General features: G+C 34.2%; 1 protein-coding gene across 21 annotated transcripts in view; it reads left to right on the plus strand.

The window, feature by feature from the left end:
* RPS6KA6 (ribosomal protein S6 kinase A6) overlaps positions 1 to 21,421 on the plus strand; it is a 200,789-nt gene that overhangs the window by 124,871 nt on the left and 54,497 nt on the right. For 18 of the 21 annotated variants that reach the window (XM_005227922.5, XM_024988071.2, XM_005227924.5 and 15 more), the window contains 6 exons: positions 16 to 138; positions 698 to 787; positions 1,879 to 2,037; positions 4,355 to 4,516; positions 10,185 to 10,261; positions 12,634 to 12,751. In XM_005227922.5, coding sequence (XP_005227979.1) covers positions 16 to 138; positions 698 to 787; positions 1,879 to 2,037; positions 4,355 to 4,516; positions 10,185 to 10,261; positions 12,634 to 12,751 — 729 coding nt within the window. Of the gene's footprint in view, positions 1 to 15; positions 139 to 697; positions 788 to 1,878; positions 2,038 to 4,354; positions 4,517 to 8,376; positions 8,559 to 10,184; positions 10,265 to 11,553; positions 12,124 to 12,633; positions 12,752 to 21,421 lie in introns of those variants that run through there. The other 3 variants (XR_816881.4, XM_059883450.1, XR_003033392.2) reach the window with 3 other exon arrangements.

Raw genomic sequence — 21,421 nt, forward strand, 5'->3', positions numbered from 1 at the left:
TTTTAACAAAAACAGGTAAATGGAAATGCTGCACAGTTTGGTGAAGTGTATGAATTGAAAGAGGATATTGGTGTTGGCTCCTATTCTGTTTGCAAGCGATGCATACACACCACTACCAACATGGAATTTGCAGTGAAGGTATTGTCTCTGAGGCTAACATTTTTTTTGCTTGACATATTAAGTTAAATTAATATGTAATTGTAATTATGTAAAGTGTGAGTTAAATTGCCAACTGACAGTTTTTCAGTGGAGCAAATGGAGAAAGCAAAGATAAAATGATGAAGTAAAACTCTTGACTTAATAATTTCATTTTGAATTTCTTACCAACACTTTACTTTGTTCAGTAAAAAAGATGTTATTTAGGAGAAGCAATATGTTTTTTGAATGTCTTGCTTTTGAATAATTTTATTGTAACACAGTATGCTAAGATTGAGCAATTGTGACAATTACTGTCATATTTCGATCAAATTATCAGTTAGTATATTTTCAGTTAGATGGAATATAATGTTGAGAAAAGTACTATGTTGTTTTTTAATTAAGTTTCAGTTATAGGAAATTTTTAAATATTAAAATAATGTGAGGTAAACATCACTCTTGAGTTTTATTTGTTGCTTGAAAATACAACCAAGTTGAAACCATGTCATTCATTTTTAGACAAAGAAAATAATTTTCCTCTGTGATTTTTCTTGTTTCTTAGATCATTGACAAAATTAAGAGAGACCCTTCAGAAGAAATTGAAATTTTAATGCGCTATGGACAACACCCCAACATTATCACTTTAAAGGATGTAGGTATTTAAAAATCTATGTATCTGCTAAGCTAATGAAGTTATGACTTTGAACTTTCCATATCCATGGTATCTTTACTTTCATGCCATAAAATATTAAGACTCTTAAATTTGCCACTTCAGTTCTTTTATCCCTATGATTCTGCACTCTTACCCTCCTTGTAGAATATCAGAAAGGAACTATGATGGTTGGCAAATGAGAGTGTCATGATTACTTGAATATATTCTAACTGGTTAACTAGTTGACAACATCACCAGCAGCACTTATTCTCTAGTACTACAAATATACAAGATAGAAGAGATTAGGAATGTGGCAAATTCTTGGAGATTTTATTTCCTTGATTGTACAGCAGTTGGCTGTAGCACTGTGGATTGTTGCTTGTGTGAAATATTATTCTGTAGTTTTTTTTAAAGTGAACTCATATTAATAGATGTTACTGAATACTGACAAACCATCTCCTTGATCAGTTTGTTTCAGATAATATGATATACATTTTTACTTGTAATCCTTAAATAGTACTTTATACATATATATATATAAATATATGTTATGTGTGTATATAGATAGATATATGTCTACATGTATGTGTTTATGTGTGTAGACGTAGATATCACGTGACTTGAGTAAAAGGGTATACATATTTATTTGTTCTCCTTGATACAACATTTGAATTCAACAAATATTTAAGTTGCCAGGTCAGATAGTAGAATGTGAGGAGGATATTAAAAAACAACATACTTACTGCCAGAAGGAAGCTTACTATTATTAAGGAAAGAAAGTGGCTATAATATAGTCAGAAATGTCATAGGTGCTGTTTGAGAGTCACAGAGTTCTATTTTTCCACTTATACTCCTTGATGAAGTATAACAGATATCTTCAAAAGTTAATAAAATTATGTGTTTCACATGGTCTCACAGAATGGTGTTGAGTCTGTTTAGCCAGTTTAATCTTCAGTAGGGTCTGTACTATATTAATACTAAAGGAATAGTGTATTTTTAACACTAGAGGTTCATTCGAAAATCAAAGTAAATATAATTGAACACTTTTCAGAATTAAATAATAACATTTTAAAAATATGTTCTTTTTTTAGGTTTATGATGATGGTAGATATGTTTACCTTGTTACGGATTTGATGAAAGGAGGAGAGCTACTTGACCGTATTCTGAAACAAAAATGTTTTTCAGAACGGGAAGCTAGTGATGTACTGTTTATAATAACTAAGACAGTTGACTATCTTCATTGTCAAGGAGTAAGTTGTAGTTATATTCTTCCTTTTAAGTCTGGGACTTATATCTTCATAAAATTATATATAGAAAATGATACCTAAAATGAATTACTTTTTCTATCACATATTTTTATATGGAATAGCCTAATAAAATTCATTATGTAGTGAAGGTTATAAGTTTAGGAAATTGGGTAATACCTTATTATAAATTTTATTCTCTCTACCTGTTAGCACCAATTTAATAGCATATTAATTTTAAAGTGGTTTGAATTATATAAATATCTAAACTTGACTTTTAATTTATTAAACCTCATCAGACTTGAAAGTGAAACACAGACAAATTAGCAAATTATACTATGGCTAGCACATAAAGTTCTGGCAGAACTGTTTATTTTGATTGTTAGCAACCCCTTCCCCAATACAGTAAGAAATTTTGATTCTAAACACTTGAAGTATTAATACATTAAAATTTCTATTGAAAGGGCAGGTCTGTTATTTTGTTTCCTATATTTTCATAAAACAAATTAATTGGATTACCAAAAAAGGTCAATTCTATTATATATATAGCTACCCAAGGAAACAAAGTCACAAAGAATTTAAAATTTTAAGTTTGAATCAGTTGTAGTAGTGGACACATACCCACTTAATATAAACTAAAAAAAATGAGCAACTCAGAATTGGCTTAGTGAACATTCTACATGGGCCAGTATTCATTTTTCACTATGGCTTTATAGAATACATTTTCAACACTTTGAAATATAAATTGTATAATAGTTCTGTAATAATTTAATTATTTGATTGTCTTTATCAACATTCTCTAAAATAAAAGATGGCCATAATTTTCAAGAAGAAAATGATAAGCATCTTTTATTTTAGAAATAAATTAATGCATCAATTAAATAAATTAATGACAAATTTATTGAGCATTTCTACATGCCAGACAATGCAAAAGGTGTTGCAGATTCAACCATGAGTTTAAGTCTTGATCCTTGTCTCGAAAGAGCTTTTAATGTAGTAAACAGCTGATTAAATATAGGATTAAATTAAATGAAGTGGATAGTATCAGTAGAAAAATCACCACATGAAGAATTTTGGAATATTTTATTTATGTATGTCTAGCTTTTTATTTAATTCTTATTGTTTCTATTTTTCTGCTCACTTTTCATGCATTGAAAGCATGTTTTGTTTTACTTTATTGAAGATAATTATAATAGTGACTTTATTTTTTAAATTTTTAGTTTTTAGTCTTCTCAGTTTTGAACAGTACATTTTGTTGAGCTATAACTGACGTATAACATTGTGTAAATTTAAGGTATACATGTTGATTTGAGATATGTATATACTACAATATGATTATCATCATAGCATTAGCTAGCATACCTATCATATCACATATAATAATAGGCACTTTAAGACACTTGCTGTTAAGCCTAACACAGTTTATCTTGAAGTTGGGATAGATGTTCTTTTTTCTTGAAACTGTATCCTTTTTTTAGAAGAGTGTTCTTCATATATCAGAAAATTTTGGATTGTGTACTGTACAAATTTGTGTACTGTAAAATTTTGAATTTTAACTTGTGGAGATTTGTTATATTCTGTTATTTTTTTCTCCAATGATTATTTTAGTTTTCTTTTGTTTTCAGTGGGTAATTTTCTTAAGGTTTGCACTGAAAGCTCTGCTTTTTCAGCAGCAGCTGTGGTTTCTGTTTAGATCTTTTGTCATTTGAGCTTCCTTTATCCATTTTGGCTCTTTCCCTTACTGTATTCCTCCACTCAGCATTCACGCTTTCCCAGTATTTCTTTTCTGGTGTTCCAGGCCAGAAAGATCATGGGCTTTTCTGCATCCCTTCACTACCACTGTGTGCCATAGGAACTGTACTTAGCTTTCTGTTAAAAGCCACAGATATTGGAACCTACTCATGCAACTCCCTCCTTCAGCCAAGTATGTACTCCCCACCAGAATGTTATCTCCTTTTGCTCATTCTCCAGTATCTTCAAGGTAGTTTTTTTTTTTTTCTTTTAACTCAGGTTTCATATTTGGTTACCATAGTGAGGAGGTTTGAAAAGGGTCTTAGTTCAATATGTCTACAAGTGTAATTGAGAATTCAGCTTTGAGAATGAAAATGACTAAAAAAACTGGTGGCTTGATAAAAACTGGCACATCTATCTGATAGGGATAATTCACCTATATACTTCAGGTTGTCAAGGCTATCAAGGTTGGAGAACGTGTCATTTTCAAAATTTCATGATTGAGACAGTTTCATTTCCTGGAAATATATTAACTTAGATAGTTAGCTATAGAAATGTCATCCTTTTTTTTTTTTTTTTTTAAATGTTCAAGGTTGTTCATCGTGATCTTAAACCTAGTAATATTTTATACATGGATGAATCAGCCAATGCAGACTCCATTAGGATCTGTGATTTTGGGTTTGCAAAACAACTTCGAGGAGAGAATGGACTTCTGTTAACTCCATGCTATACTGCAAACTTTGTAGCACCTGAGGTATTCTTTAAAACTTTAGTATTTGCCTTTTATTCTTTTCCTTTGGTTGACTGCATTTGGTGTCTTTTATGTCAGCTTTATGGTAGGTAGTAAAAGCCAAGTGATCTTGTCCTTTGTGTTAATCACTCAGTTGTGTCCAACTCTGTGACCCCATGTACTGTAGCCCGCTAGGCTCCTCTGTCCATGGAATTCTGCAGGCAGGAGTACTGGAGTGGGTTGCTATTTCCTCCTCCAGGGTATCTTCCCAACCCAGGGATCTAACCCAAGTTTCCTGTGTTGCAGGCAGCTTCTTTACTGTCTGAGCCACCAGAGAAGCCCTTTCCCAACTATAAAGCTCTTTAAATCATTGAATTCTGATTATGCTCAATATAAATATTTAGACTAATAACTAGCATCTGCAACCAACCTGAATATAATAATCACATTGTTCTATTCTGTTGGCTTTTATAATGGTTTCAGAATCATACCGTTTTAGAACTGGCCAGAGAGTAGAGGTAACTCTACCTTCAACATATTAAATATTCTAAATGAGGACACTGAGACTCAAAGCACTTAAATGATTTTTTTAAGACCCAGCATTCACAAAGTCAGGATAGGTTTTCAGATATTTTGGTTTGTGCTGAACATGAGGTGATTTATATTGTTTAGAATTATACATAACACAGGCAGTGCCATCCCAGATTGTAAGATCTTCTAATTCGTGAAGAAAACAGCTTTATGGGGATTTTTATAAACAGTGAGGTTTTTCTTGGCAGATAACTTTCATATGTAGATCTTAAAGAGTAGAGTCCAGAAAGATGATGCTGAGGAAGGCAAGGGGTGCATGTTTAACATTTCACAAGCTCCAGCAGTCTTGTCAGTTCTGATAATGGGGATGGAAGCTTTGATGGTAACAGTTCCCACCACAATAAAAGAATAATTGATTAAAAAATGAATCAGGGATGGCATTGGTTATATAGATTCTTTATAAGTTTTGTTCGTAAAAGTCAAGAATTATTCTTAAATGTTACAAACAATGCTCACTCATGAATTATCATATGTTTAACATAAATCCAAGTACACAGATATCCTCAGATTTGAAAAATAGAATTTTTCAACTCAGAGGAAGAATAAAATAATTTGAGGATGAATTCTTACCTCATGTGCATATTTTAATTTTTTTTACACTAAATACTAGCTCTTCTGGAAAATATTGCACATAAGATATAAAATATTTTTATACTGTTTATATTTCTATAAAAATATAAACATATTTCTTATATTTAAATATCAATTAGTCTATATTCAATATAGCTATTAGAAAAATAATATTTCTAGTGATGAAAATAAAAATGTAGAAAGTGGGAAAGTAACTTTCTAATAATGAGAAATCCCCATGTTAAAATGTATTTAATCTTCCTTTAAGATGTTAATGTTGAGGAAGAAATATAACACCTGCTTTATAGGGTTTTAATAAGATTTGCCCTATAAGAAATTATATGTGTCCAGAGGATGTGCTTTAATCTACATTTTAAGTATATTCATAGAAAATTGATATGCATGCATGATCCAAGAAGGGGTTATTGTAAGGCCCTCAGGTGTAAGGGATATAACTTAGACATTTAAAAAATTAGCTTTTCTAGGACATTTTAATATTTTTATAGAATACAAATATAGAATATTGAGGATAAGGCTCTTCTATAAAATATAGAATATATAGTCATAAATGTTATAGTATATTTATGCAGTAGACACAACAGTAGATTATAGAGTAACCATTTTAATAGCTGATTTTTTTAATATTCACTTAATCTTGTGGACCTAGATTCCTTGGTATAATGGGTACTTTTCCCTGGAAAAGGTTAAGAATGAATGTGTCCCAAATAAAGATCTTAAAAACAGACAGTAAAATGAAAAATATACATGTCTATGTTTAGATTAATGGTTAGATAAACATTTTCAAGTTAGTGCAAATCTGCAGAGTAGGATATAGCTCACTGATGCTTTTTATCCTAGTAGACTTCCATTGTAGTTAGACACTTTCAGCATTGTAATAGTGAAGGTTTTCAGGTAGGCAAGTAGAGACCACTTCTCTGTAACTAATGCCTCTAATGTCTGAACTACCTTTGGCTAGGATATTACTTTTATTTTCAAAATGCTTTGAAAAGTTTTATTATCAAGTCTGAGGTCTCTGCCAGCAATGAATGCATATTTATTAATGGTTATAAATATAAAACAGAGGTTTGGGGTAAGATTTGTTTCTTCAATTTCAGACTTTTTCAAAAATTATTAGTGAATTGTATGAAATGTGTTATCTTTTAAACTAGAATCAGAAAGATTCAAGTGTCCATGTAGATATTTGAATAAATAATAACATTTGTGCATGTGTGTGCAGTTTCTCAGTCATGTCCAACTCCTTGTGGCCCCATGGACTGTAGCCAGACAGGCTCCATGGGATTTCCCATACAAGAATACTGGAGTGAGTTACCGTTTTATCCTCCAGGGGATCTTCCTGACTCAGGGATTGAACTTTCGTCTTCTGCGCCTTCTGCATTGACAGGTGGATTCTTTACTACTGATCCATGTGGGAAGTTCAATAATAGCATTTATGAGAATATAAATTCATTGTTTCATCACAGTGCATAAAAAGCCCTTACTTGCTAAAAGAGAAACAAATTAGGAGTACAATTTCAGCTTAACAATAAGTAAGGAATAATTCATTCCTTTTTTGATATGTATCAATTTAGTCACCTTCTAAGACTTACTTAATAGATGTACTTTTCTATTATGGCTATTTCACAAAAATTAATATATCTCAAAAATATTTTATTCTTTTTTAAAAAGCAAATCTATCTTAATATTCAACCAATATTTAATGCCTACTGAGGTCTAAGAATGATCCTGAACTAAATGAATTTACAATACATTGGATGGATGCTGTGTCTGCAATTCTTTTACATAAGTAAATGTGAGGGATTTCCCTGGTGGTCCAGTGGTTAAGGCTCCATGCTCCCCAATGCAGGAGGCATGGTCAGGGAATTAGATCCCTCATGCTGCAACCAAAAGCCTGCATGCTGCAATGAAGATCCCACATGCTGCAACCAAGACCCAGCACAGCCAAAAAAAAAAAAAAAAAAAGTCAATGTGAAATTACTCTGCCCTGCTCTGGCTTTGGGCTTTCATGTATTTTGCTACAAATATGAATTAATTTGAACTTCAGAGCAAAGGAAATGAGAATCTCTTACATTTTGCTCATTTGGGAAGCCAAATGAGAGAGAAGGTTACGTCAGTAACTACTTTAATTCTGACTTCTGTCTTCTTTGTATTTAACTTTATGCAAATAAGGTGTGAAACACGTTACTTTTTACACGGTACTCTTTCATTCTTGGGCTTCCCAGGTGGCTCTAGTGGTAAAGAACCTGCCTGCCAATGCCGGAAGCATAAGAGATCCGGGTTCAAACCCTGGGTTGGGAAGGTCCCCTGGAGAAGGGCATGGCAACCCACTCCAGTATTCTTCCCTGGATAATCTAGTGGACAGAGGAGCCTGGTGGGCTATGGTCCATAGGGCTGCACAGAGTCGGACAGGACTGAAGCAACGTAGCACTTTGATTCATTCTGCCACAATGTCTTGTTTCTTTTATGGCTGTATATTCTTATTATTATAGGACTTTGAGACCTGCTCTAGAACAAAAGTAGACTACCCCTTCTTTAGTCAGACAAACTGGGTTTGTGTGTGGTAAAACTGAAACAGGTTTTTCATGGTTGGCCCTAATTACATTAAGCAATATGACACCTCTAGTGCCTTTCTTCTCATTAACTTGGAAGGTTATGGATATGCAATACCTATTTCTGACTCACTATTTAAACCTTGCCTGTACAAGAAGTTCCTAAGCAGTCCCTCAATCTTGGTTGTGCACTGGATCATCTGGGAACCTTCAAAAATACTGTCCTAAGGGAACCAGAGAAAACATGGTGATGCCCAGAACTGCGAGAAGTCATGAGAAGGGGAAAGACAGAAGGGGAATAAAGCAAGAGAGGTTTATGTTTCACTAGAGGATGCCAGGTTAGACTTATCATGATGTGAATTGTTTTAGCTCTACCTTATTATTTATTAGGGCCTTTGTAGTCTCCACTTGTGTTACTTATTTTAGCCAGTTATATAGGTATTTTGATAACCTCTTCAGCTTCTCAAGTTTGTACATATGTGTGTTCTTATATACTTTGACTGTGGAAAAAACATTATAAATATAAGTATATATAAATTATAATAAATTTATAGATATATAAAATTTAATAAAATATATAAATTTTAGAAATATATAAATTTTAATTTATATATAAATTTATAAATATATAAAATTTAACAAAATATAAATTTTATGAATATATAAATGTACAAATTTTAATTTATATATAAATTTATAAATATATAAAATTCAATAAAATATATAAATTTTAATATAATTTAATATATAAAATTTAATAAAAGATATAAATTTTATAAATATATAAATTTAGTTTAATATATAAAATATACAAATTTAATTTAATATATAACATTTAATAAAGTACATAAATTTTATAAATATATAAATTTATATTAAATGAATTTATATATTTTTATATATAAATATAGAAATTATAATAAATATATACCCTGAATTTTAAGGTAGATATTTATTATTCATATTTTGCCATTGTCATAGCCAAGTATTAATATGTTTAGACTTTTATAAATGAAATGTCCATTCTGGTGATTATGCAGTCCCCAGTATTAATGCGTTAATAATGTTTCTATTTTGCTTCTATTTACAAAGGCTTTATCAGTGGGTTTGTTTTTCTAAATTTAATAAAAAGAGCTCATTTCACCTCAGACTAGCTATTAAATTCACAGGGAAAATTCACATGAATATATAATGAATATGTTATTTATTTAACATATTTATTTAACGCTAGCCTCAAGAGAAAAAAGAGCTACCTAAATTATGATATCAAAATTAATGAAACCATTCAGAATTTATCAAATGTGTGTTTCTGATCCAGAAATATACTAATTTTTAAAAACCTGAGTCTTTTTTGTAAAATATAAATTCATCTTGCTTTCATAAGATTATATATGATCTTAGCATCTCCTGTGCAGTAGAGAAGCAATTATCATAGATGTTAAAGGCACAGGCTCTAGAGTAAGTGCTCCACCACTTATTAGGTTTGTGATAGCAGGCAAATTACTTAACATTTGCCCCAGATTTCTCATCTTCAAAATGGAAATAATATCCATCTCATAGAATCAGTTTCAGGGTTAAAATTCAATATTCTGAAAAAATAAAATAAAATAAAATTCAATATTCTGTGTAATATATGAAGCACTCTGTACATGTTGTTTTAAATTTTGATATGTCTGATTTTCCTAAGGTGGAATGAAGGTTCATTGAGGTCAGGGATCATATCTTAAAAAAGGATTTTTTTTGTATCATTCATATTGCTTAATTACCTTATTAATAGTCACTTATTGAATGTTTGTTAATTGCAGAAAACTTTGCCTTTAAGTTAATTAATTTTGAAAATATTAAAATGAGCTAAGTTTTTAAATTGTGAGCATTTGTGAGATTATTAGAAACACAACTTTTTTTTAGATGACAAAACTGAGTTATACTGAGTAGTACCAGATAATGAGTATTTCCTTTCTTAGGTTCTTATGCAACAAGGCTATGATGCTGCTTGTGATATTTGGAGTCTGGGAGTCCTTTTTTATACAATGTTGGCTGGGTAAGAAATTTATATATTCAAATTAATTCACATCATTATTTGAATTTCACTTGTGTATTTTCATCTAGAAAGAGGACAGATGAAAATTACCTTAAGGAAAATGCTATCAGTATTCTAAAATATTATATATTGTATACTTATAAAATTTACAAAAACATAAGGTGTTTAATGAGGCATTATTTAGACACATAATTAAAAGGTTGTTCAACTGGGACTAAAACTTCTAAAAATAAAGCATATATTCTTATTTTGATAAGAATTATGTTTAAGTGTATTACATTTTCAAAATGTTTACCTTAGTATAAAATCATTTCACAGTTCAACAGGTGCTTATCCACTGAACTTGCTGATGTTATTTTTTTTTAAGTACTTGAATTTTGGTTCTCTTGGCAGTAGAGATTCAGTGTGATTGAGCTTTATAACAAACCTACATAAAATAGTAGCAGAATATTAAAATACAGAAACACATGCAGATGTGTTAAAAGAATAAAGAAATACTAAAAAATGTAGCCATTGGATTATGTTGAATACTGTTAGTTTATAAATAATACAAGTGCTATTTTATTCTTAATAATAAGTAGCACTTTTATTTAGAAGTAAACATTTATAACTGTAGATAAAGGCTAGGTTTAGCAAAGTCTAATGCATAATAGAATTTGAAGAATTTTAACGTAATCGAAATGTCCTTAGGTATGACTTTTTTAAAAAGGCTGTGCTGATGTGCTCGGTTGTGGCCGACTCTTTGAGACCCCTTGAACTTGAGCCCACCAGGCTACTTGGTGCATGGAGTTTTCCAGGCAAAAATACTGAAGTGGGTTGCCATTTCCTTCTCCAGCTTTAAAAAGGCATTTAGTATAATTAAATATAAAGATTGAGGGCAGGAGGAGAAGGGAATGACAGAGGAGAAGATGGTTGGATGGCATCACCAACTCGATGCACATGAGTTTGGGTGAACTCCGGGAGTTGGTAATGGACAGGGAGGCCTGGCGTGCTGTGGTCCATGGGGTCACAAAGAGTCGGACACAACTGAGTGACTGAACTGAACTAAACTGATAATTAAATATGCTTGCCATAGCAGGAGATTTATAAAGATAAGTTATGAAAATAATGACTCCAAGTTATTTATTGGATTGACCGTAATCACATATGTCAGTACATTTCATGTACTTTTAAATATGTGCAAAATATTTAGTTATAGACCACAGCAAGTGCTAAAAGTTAAGAGTAGCTAATGTTTGCATGTGAACAGCAGTCAGCAGTATTGGTTTCAAACCATTGGATATCATTTCCAGATAGGTACTTTCAAACGGAGAAGGCAATGGCACCCCACTCCAGTACTCTTGCCTGGAAAATCCCATGAACGGAGGAGCCTGGTGGGCTGTAGTCCATGGGGTCGCTAAGAGTCAGACACGACTGAGCGACTTCACTTTCACTTTTCACTTTCATGCATTGGAGAAGGAAACGGCAACCCACTCCAGTGTTCTTGCTTGGAGAATCCCAGGGACGGGAAGCATGGTAGGCTGCCGTCTATGGGGTTGCACAGAGTCAGACACGACTGAAGCGACTTAGCAGCAGCAGGTACTTTCAAATACTTACTTTATGACTAAACAAAGCATTTTGTGTGTATGTGCATAGGTATGTGTGTTTAGTGTTATATCAACTATGAGGGAATTAACATATTACGGCATCTTTCTCATACTTTTTAGCCATAAATCTATTCCCAAATCTGAATACCATTTTTAAAAAGGTACCATTAAAATGGTACCATTTGTTAAAATGGTACAAAAGTGACCACTTTTTGTCATTCTGTAATAATGTTCTAAACCACTTTAACTTCATACAGTGTATTTGTTTTCCTATCTCTTACTGTTGATCCATGTAATAATTTTAATGGCTATAAAGGATTTTTCTATTATATTGATATATTTAACCAGTTTTTCATAGACATTAGTTAAAAATATTGTTACTTTGTTTTCACTGATAATATTGATAAATTTGAGCCTATTCGATAAATGTATAAAATTACTTTCCTCATAATAGGTATATTTGGTTTCCTAACTTATGCCTGTGAATAAAAATTTGTGTTGATTTTCAGAATGTATTATTACATACAACTACCTTTATTTTACACTGATTCACAGATCAAAGGTAAAAAAAGATTGATGTAGGCAAGACTTTTCATTTCATTATATAAATCATTAAGTTCATTGTTTGGAAGGTAAAATTTTATATGAACAGTAAAGGGAAATTTTAGGTGATAGTCTTAATTTTCTATAGTAAATATATGCTTGTAGTTCTATACTCATCATTTTCAATTAGATTTAATATGTAGGTTAGGCCTTCATGTATATTTAAATCTTTTTTATTAATAGCTACACTCCCTTTGCTAATGGGCCCAATGATACTCCTGAAGAGATACTGCTGCGTATAGGCAATGGAAAGTTCTCTTTGAGTGGTGGAAACTGGGACAGTATTTCAGATGGAGCAAAGGTATAAATTATAAATATGTTTTGTTTTGTTGAACTGTTAATTGCCAAAATCTTTTAAGTTTATAGCCTAGTCTGCATTTGTAGAGTATCAGATGGTGTTTTATGCCAGTATTTGTTTTTTTTTTTAATATAAATTTATTTATTTTAATTGGAGGCTAATTACTTTACAATACTTTATTGGTTTTGCCATACATCAACATGAATCCACCATGGGTGTACACATGTTCCCCATCCTGAACCCTGCCTCCCACCTCTCTCCCCATATCATCACTCTGGGTCATCCCAGTGGACCAGCCGCAAGCATCCTGTATCATACATTGAACCTGGACGGGTGATTCGTTTCACATATGATATTATACATGTTTCAATGCCATACTCCCAAAACGTTCCACCCTCTCCCTCTCCCACAGAGTCCAAAAGACTGTTCTATACATCTGTGTCTCTTTTGCTGTCACGCATACAGGGTTATTGTGACTATCTTTCTAAATTCCATATATATGCATTAATATACTGTATTGGTGTTTTTCTTTCTGGCTTACTTCACTCTGTATAACAGGCTCCAGTTTCATCCACCTCATTAGAACGGATTAAAATGTATTCTTTTTAATGGCTGAGTAATACTCCATTCTGTATATGTACCACAGCTTTCTTATTCATTCATCTGCTGATGGACATCTAGGTTGCTTCCATGTCCTGGCTATTATAAACAGTGCTGCGATGAACATTGGGGTACACGTGTCTCTTTCAATTCTGGTTTCCTCAGTGTGTATGCCCAGCAGTGGGATTGCTGGGTCATAAGGCAGTTCTATTTCCAGTTTTTTAAGGAATCTCCACACTGTTCTCCATAGTGGCTGTACTAGTTTGCATTCCCACCAACAGTATAGGAGGGATCCCCTTCCTCCACACCCTCTCCAGCATTTATTACTTGTAGACATTTGGATAGCAGCCATTCTGACTGGAGTGAAATGGTACCTCATTGTGGTTTTGATTTGCATTTCTCTGATAATGAGTGATATTGAGCATCTTTTCATGTGTTTGTTAGCCATCTGTATGTCTTCTTTGGAGAAATGTCTATTTAGTTCTTTGGCCCGTTTTTTGATTGGGTCGTTTATTTTTCTGGAATTGAGCTGCAGGAGTTGCTTGTATATTTTTGAGATTAATTCGTTGTCAGTTGCTTCATTTGCTATTATTCTCTCCCATTCTGAAAGCTGTCTTTTCACCTTGCTTATAGTTTTCTTTGTTGTGCAGAAGCTTTCAATTTTAATTAGGTCCCATTTATTAATTTTTGCTTTTATTTCCAATATTCTGGGAGGTGGGTCATAGAGGATCCTGCTATGATTTATGTCGGAGAGTGTTTTGCCTATGTTCTCCTCTAGGAGTTATATAATTTCTGGTCTTATGTTTAGATCTTTAATCCATTTTGAGTTTATTTTTGTGTATGGTGTTAGAAAGTGTTCTAGTTTCATTCTTTTACAAGTGGTTGACCAGTTTTCCGAGCACCACTTGTTAAAGAGATTGTCTTTTCTCCATTGTATATTCTTGTCTCCTTTGTCAAAGATAAGGTGTCCTTAGGTGCATGGATTTATCTCTGGGCTTTCTATTTTGTCCCACTCATCTATATTTCTGTCTTTGTGCCAGTACCATACTGTCTTGATGACTGTGGCTTTGTAGTAGAGCCTGAAGTCAGGCAGGTTGATTCCTCCAGGTCCATTCTTCTTTCTCAACATTGCTTAGGCTATTCGAGATTTTTTTGTATTTCCATACAAATTGTGAAATTATTTCTTCTAGCTCTGTGAAAAATACCGTTGGTAGCTTAATAGGGATTGTGTGGAATCTATAGATTGCTTTGGGTAGTATACTCATTTTCACTGTATTGATTCTTCCGATCCATGAACATGATATATTTCTCCATCTATTATATCATCTTTGATTTCTTTCCTGAGTGTTTTATAGTTTTCTATATATAGGTCTTTTGTTTACTTAGGTTGATATATTCCTCAGTTTTTTATTCTTTTTGTTACAATGGTGAATGGAATTGTTTCCTTAATTTCTCTTTCTATTTTCTCATTTTTAGTGTATAGGAATGCAAGGGATTTTGTGTGTTGATTTTATATCCTGCAACTTGACTATAGTCATAGATTAGCTCTAGTAATTTTCTGGTAGAGCCTATAGGGTTTTCTATGTAGAGGATCATGTCATCTGCAAACAGACTTTTACTTTTTCATTTCCAATCTGGATTCCTTTTATTTCTTTTTCTGCTCATTTCTGTGGCCAAAACTTCTAAAACTATGTTGAATAGTAGTAGTCAGAGTGGGCACTCTTATCTTGTTCCTGACTTTAGGGGAAATACTTTCAATTTTTCACCATTGAGGATAATGTTTGCTGTGGGTTTGTCATATATAGCTTTTATTACGTTGAGGTATGTTCCTTCTATTCCTGCTTTCTGAACAGTTTTTATCATAACTGGATGTTGAATTTTGTCAAAGGCTTTCTCTGCATCTATTGAATTAATCATATGTGTTTTATTTTTCAATTTGTTAATGTGGTGTATTACATTGATTGATTTGCGGATATTGAAGAATCCTTGCATCCCTGGGATAAAGCCCAGTTGGTCATGATGCATGATCTTTTTAATGTGTTGTTGGATTCTGATTGCTAGTATTTTGTTAAGGATTTTTGCATCTATGTTCATCAGTGATATTGGCCTGTAGTTTTCTTTCCTTTTTTTTTTTTTTTTGGTATGGCATCTTTTTCAGGTTTTGGTATTGGGTGATGGTGACTTCAGAGAATGAGTTTGGAAGTTTACCTTCCTCTGCAATTTTCTGGAAGAGTTTGAGTAGGATAGGTGTTAACTCTTCTCTAAATTTTTGGTAGAATTCAACTGTGAATGCATCTGGACCTGGGCTTTTGTTTGCTGGAAGATTTCTAATTACAGTTTCAATTTCTGTGCTTATGATGGGTCTGTTGAGATTTTCCATTTCTTCCTGGTTCAGTTTTGAAAAGTTGTACTTTTCTAAGAATTGGTCCATTTCTTCCAAGTTGTCCATTTTATTGGCATATAATTGCTGATGGTAGTCTCTTATGATCCTTTGTATTTCTGTGTTGTCTGTTGTGATCTCTCCATTTTCATTTCTAATTTTATTGATTTGATTTTTCTCCCTTTTCCTTGATGAGTCTGGCTAATATTTTGTCAATTTTATTTATCCTCTCAAAGAACCACTTTTGGTTTTGTTGAGTTTTGCTATGGTCTCTTTTGTTTCTTTTGCATTTATTTCTGCCGTAATTTTTTTAATGTATTTATTTTAATTGGAGGCTAATTACTTTACAATGTTGTATTGGTTTTGCCATACATCAACATGAATACACCACGGGTGTACATGTGTTCCCTAACACATATATATGGAATTTAGAAAGATGGTAACAATAACCCTGTATGCAAGACAGCAAAAGAGACACAAATGTATAGAACAGTCTTTTGGACTCTGGGAGAGGGTGAGGGTAGGATGATTTGGGAGAATGGCATTGAAACATGTATAATATCATGTGCCCTAATTTTTAATATTTCTTTACTTCTACTAACCCTGGGGTTCTTCATTTCTTCCTTTTCTAGTTGTTTTAGGTGTAGAGTTAAGTTATTTATTTCACTTTTTTCTTGAGGTATGCCTGTATTTCTATGAACCTTCCCCTTACCACTGCTTTTACAGTGTCCCACAGTTTTGGGTTGTAGTGTTTTCATTTTCATTCGTTTCTATGTATGTTTTGATTTATTTTTTGATTTCTTCTGTGATTTGTTGATAATTCAGCAGCGTGTTGTTCAGCCTCCATATGTTGGAATTTTTAATAGCTTTTCTCCTGCAATTGAGATCTAATCTTACTGCTTGTGGTCAGAAAAGATGCTTGGAATGATTTCATTTTTTTTGAATTTACCAAGGCTAGATTTATGGCCCAGGATGTGATCTATCCTGGACAATGTTCTGTGTGCACTTGAGAAAAAGGTGAAATTCATTGTTTTGGGGTAAAATGTCCTGTAGATATCAATTAGGTCTAATTGGTGTATTGTATCATTTAAAACTTGTGTTTCCTTGTTAATTTTCTGTTTAGTTGATCTATCCATAGGTGTAAGTGGGGTATTAAAGTCTCCCCCTATTATTGTGTCATTGTTAATTTCCCCTTTCATACTTGTTAGCATTTGTCTTACATATCACGGTGCTCCTATGTTGGGTGCATATATATTTATAATTGTTATATCTTCTTCTTGGATTGATCCTTTGATCACTGTGTAGTGTCCTTCTTTGTCTCTTTTCACAGCCTTTGTTTTAAATACTCATCTGATATGCGTATTGCTACTCCTGCTTTCTTTTGGTCTCTATTTGCATGGAATATCTTTTTCCAACCTTTCACTTTCAGTCTGTATGTGTCCCTTGTTTTGAGGTACGTATTCTTGTAGACAACATATATAGGGGTATTGTTTCTGTATCCATTCAGCCAGGCTTTGTCTTTTGGTTGGGGCATTCAACCCATTTACGTTTAAGGTAATTATTGATAAGTATGATCCTGTTGCCATTTACTTTTTTGTTTTGGGTTCTAGTTTATGCATCCTTTCTGTGTTTCCTGTCTAGAGAAGATCCTTTAGCATTTGTTGGAGAACTGGTTTGGTGGTGCTGAATTCTCTTAGCTTTTGCTTGTCTGTAAAGCTTTTGATTTCTCCTTCATATTTGAAACAGATCCTTGCTGGGTACAGTAGTCTGGGCTGTAGGTTATTTTCTTTCATCACTTTAAGTGTGTCTTGCCATTCCTTCCTGGCCTGAAGAGTTTCTGTTGAATGATCAGCTGTTATCCTTATGGGAATCCCCTTGTGTGTTATTTGTTGTTTTTCCCTTGCTGCTTTTAATATTTTTCTTTGTGTTTGATCTTTGTTAATTTGATTAATATGTGTCTTGGGGTGTTTTTCCTTAGGTTTTTCCTATTTGGGATTCTCTGGGTTTCTTGGACTTGGCTGATTATTTCCTTCCCCATTTTAGGGAATTTTTCAACTATTATCTCCTAAGGTATTTTCTCATGGTCTTTCTTTTTGTCTTCTTCTTTTGAGACTCCTATGATTTGAATGTTGTGGCATTTAACATTGTCCCAGAGGTCTCTGAGATTGTCCTCATTTCTTTTAATTCATTTTTCTTTTTTCCTCTCTGATTGATTTATTTCTACCATTCTATCTTCTACTTCACTAATCCTATCTTCTGCCTCCATTATTCTACACTCTGAAAACAGAGTGTTTTGATATCATTTATTGTATTATTCATTATATATTGACTCTTTTTTATTTCTCCTAGGTCCTTGTTAAACCTTTCTTGCATCTTCTCAGTCCTTGTCTCCAGGCTATTTATCTGTGAGTCCATTTTGTTTTCAAGATTTTGGATCTTTTTCACTAGCATTATTTGGAATTATCAGGTAGATTCCCTATCTCTTCCTCTTTTGTTTGGTTTAGTGGGCATTTATCCTGTTCCTTTACCTGCTGGGTATTCCTCTGTCTCTTCATCTTGTTTATATTGCTGTGTTTGGGGTGGCCTTTTTGTATTCTGGCAGTTTGTGGAGTTCTCTTTATTGTGGAGTTTCCTGGGTGTGAGTGGGGTTGTACTGGCGGCTTGTCAAGGTCTCCTGGTTAGGGAAGCTTGTGTCTGTGTTCTGGTGGGTGGAGCTGGATTTCTTCTCTCTGGAGTGCAATGAAGTGTCCAGTACTGAGTTATGAGATGTCAGTGGATTTGGAGTGACTTTGGGCAGCATGTATATTGAAGCTCAGGGCTATGTTCCTGTGTTGCTGGAGAATTTGTGTGGTATGTCTTGCTCTGGAATTTGTTGGCCCTTGGGTGGTGCTTGGTTTCAGTGTAGGTATGGAGGTGTTTGATTAACTGCTATTGATTAATGTTCCCTGGAGTCAGGAGTTCTCTGGTGTTCTTAGGATTTGGACTTAAGCCTCCTGCTCTGGTTTTCCATCTTATTTTTACAGTAGCCTCAAGACTTTTTCATCTATACAGCTCCATTGATAAAACATTTAGGTTAAAGATGAAACGTTTCTCCACAGTGGAGACACCCAGATAGATTCACAGAGTTACATGGAGAAGAGAAGAAGGAGGAGGGAGATAGAGGTGATCAGGATGAGATGAGGTGGAATCAAAAGAGGAGAGAGCAAGCTAGCCAGGAATCACTTCCTTATGCGCCCTCCACAGTCTGGAACACACAAAGAGATTCACAGATTTGGATAGAGAAGAGAAGGGGGAGGGAGGAGATAGAGGCGACCTGGTGGAGAAAAAGGAGAGTCCAAAGGGGGAGAGAGCGGTCAAGCCAGTAATCTTGTGGCCAAGTAAAAATGGGTACTGAAAAGTGGGTTCTTAAAAGTACAAACTTGATCATAAATACCAAAAAGCAAAGATTAAAAATCTAGAGTAGAGGTTGGATTTTCAAAAATACAATATTAAAGAAAAAGAAAAAAAAAGTCACAAAATTATAAAATATATATATATATATATATATATAAAGTTTGCTTTAAAAAATAGTGTCTCTCTATTTTTTGTTGTTTTTTTTGCAAAGTAATAGTAGGTTATAAAAATGAAAATTAAAGAAGTAATAGAGGACTTAAAATTAAAAAAATTTTTTTAATTAAAGAATGATAGTAAAAATAGTAAAAATCTATCTAGGACTTTCTCTGGTGGTGTTGTGGGCAGTGTGGGGTCAGTTCATTTTCAGATAGTTCCTTGATCCAGTTTATATTTCTCAAGATCTATAGGCCCCTTCCTATGTAGTCGGTACTAACTACAGGGTTTTAATGTATTGCACCTGTCACTTCCAAGGAGGTTCCCTCTGTTTTAGCTTCTTCTGTTTGCTGGTCTCTTCAGTGTCTAATTTCCATCCTGGCACAAGGGGGCAGTGGTGGACACTTTTTTAGGCTCACTGTTTCAGTCATGCTGTGGGGAGGGAGGGACGCTGCAAACAAATAACACTGGCATATGCTCGCAGTGTCTCAGCCACACTAGGTTTGCCCCCACTCATGGCGTGTGTGCTATCCCAGTCTACACTGCTTAGGCTCTAGGTTGCTCTCCTGGGAACTGTCTGAGGCTGACCCTGGGTTGTATGCACTTCCCAGGTCTAAGCCGCTCAGGTACTCGGGTAGTTCTCAGAGGTGCAGACTCGGTTAGGCCTGCATTTTGTGGCCTTCCCAGGTCCGAGCAGCTCCGGTGACCAGGTGTTAGGTGAGCGCAGTCCCTGCGACTTATCACCTCCCCCGTCCCTGCAACTCGGTTTTCTGGGTATACAACTGGTGCACCTTCTCAGGCAGATATTGACTATCCAGAATCCTAAGAAGTCTTGATTAGCAAAGAAGCCTGCTTGCATTTTGGTAGATAATGCCTCTCTGGGGCCACGATTGCCCCCTTCTGGCTCTGACTGCCCTCTCTGCCTGTCACTGGAGGGGGATGGACTGGTCTGCAGCTTGCTGGCTCTGCTCAGTCCTTTGTTCTGTGAGCAGGCCTGGCAGTGTCTCAGGTTAGGGCTGTTCTCGTGGTAGTTATCCCACAGTCTGGTTTGCTATCCCAAGTTAGTTCCCTTAGATTGCCCTCGGGCTATTCAGGCCTGGTCCTTACTCTAAGCAATGCAACCCGTGCCTCCCTGCCCAGCCCTGGCTTGCTAGTGGCGAATGTAGGTATCTACGCTGCTTCTCCACTGGGGGAGTTACCCTTGGGCACATGATCTGTAGGTTTTAATTATTTATTTATTTTTCCTCCCAGTTATGTTGCCCTCTGTCATTCCAAGGCTCGCAACAGACTTGGCAGTGAGAGTGTTTCTTGGTGTTTGGAAACTTCTCTCTTTTTTAAGACTCCCTTCCTGGCACGGAGCTCCACCCCTACATCTTTTGTCTCTCTTTTTGTCTTTTATATTATTTTCTACCTCCTTTCGAAGAAAATGGGCTGCTTTTCTGGGTGCCTGATGTCCTCTGCAGGCATTCAGAAGTTGTTTTCTGGAATTTTCTCAGCATTCAAATGTTCTTTTGATGAATTTGTTGGGGAGAAGGTGGTCTCCCCATCTTATTCCTCCACCATCTTAGGACTGCCCTACAGTATTTGTTTTTAAATCACAGTATTTATTTTTAAGTCAACTCACATACATTTGCAAATTGAAGAAGAGGACAAAGGCTGAATTTTTTACCATATTTCTAGGATACATTTCTCTCTTATCAATTTATATGTGATCAAGGAATATAAACCAGTTTCAGTGTTAACCAAAAACAAAATGTAAATCTACTGAGGAAAAATACATAAAGCCAACTAAATTTTATTTCTGCATTTAGTGTATTTTTACACATCATATCGTCTTTAGCACAGACGTTGACTACTCATTATATAGGTGATTTTTGTAGTGTTAAGTTATTCTTAAAGCATATACAAATTTTTATCAGTTGCACCTCAGTTCAGTTCAGTTCAGTCGCTCAGTCATGTCTGACTCTTTGCGACCCCATGAATCGCAGCACACCAAGCTTCCTGTCCATCAGCAACTTCGGGAGTTTACTCAAAATCATGTCCATTGAGTCACTGTTGCCATCCAGCCATCTCATCCTCTGTCATCCCTTTCTCCTCCTGACCCCAGTCTCTTCCAGCATCAGAGTCTTATCCAGTGAGTCAACTCT

Source organism: Bos taurus, chromosome X (genome assembly GCF_002263795.3).
Source record: "Bos taurus isolate L1 Dominette 01449 registration number 42190680 breed Hereford chromosome X, ARS-UCD2.0, whole genome shotgun sequence".
NCBI classification, from domain to species: domain Eukaryota; kingdom Metazoa; phylum Chordata; class Mammalia; order Artiodactyla; family Bovidae; genus Bos; species Bos taurus.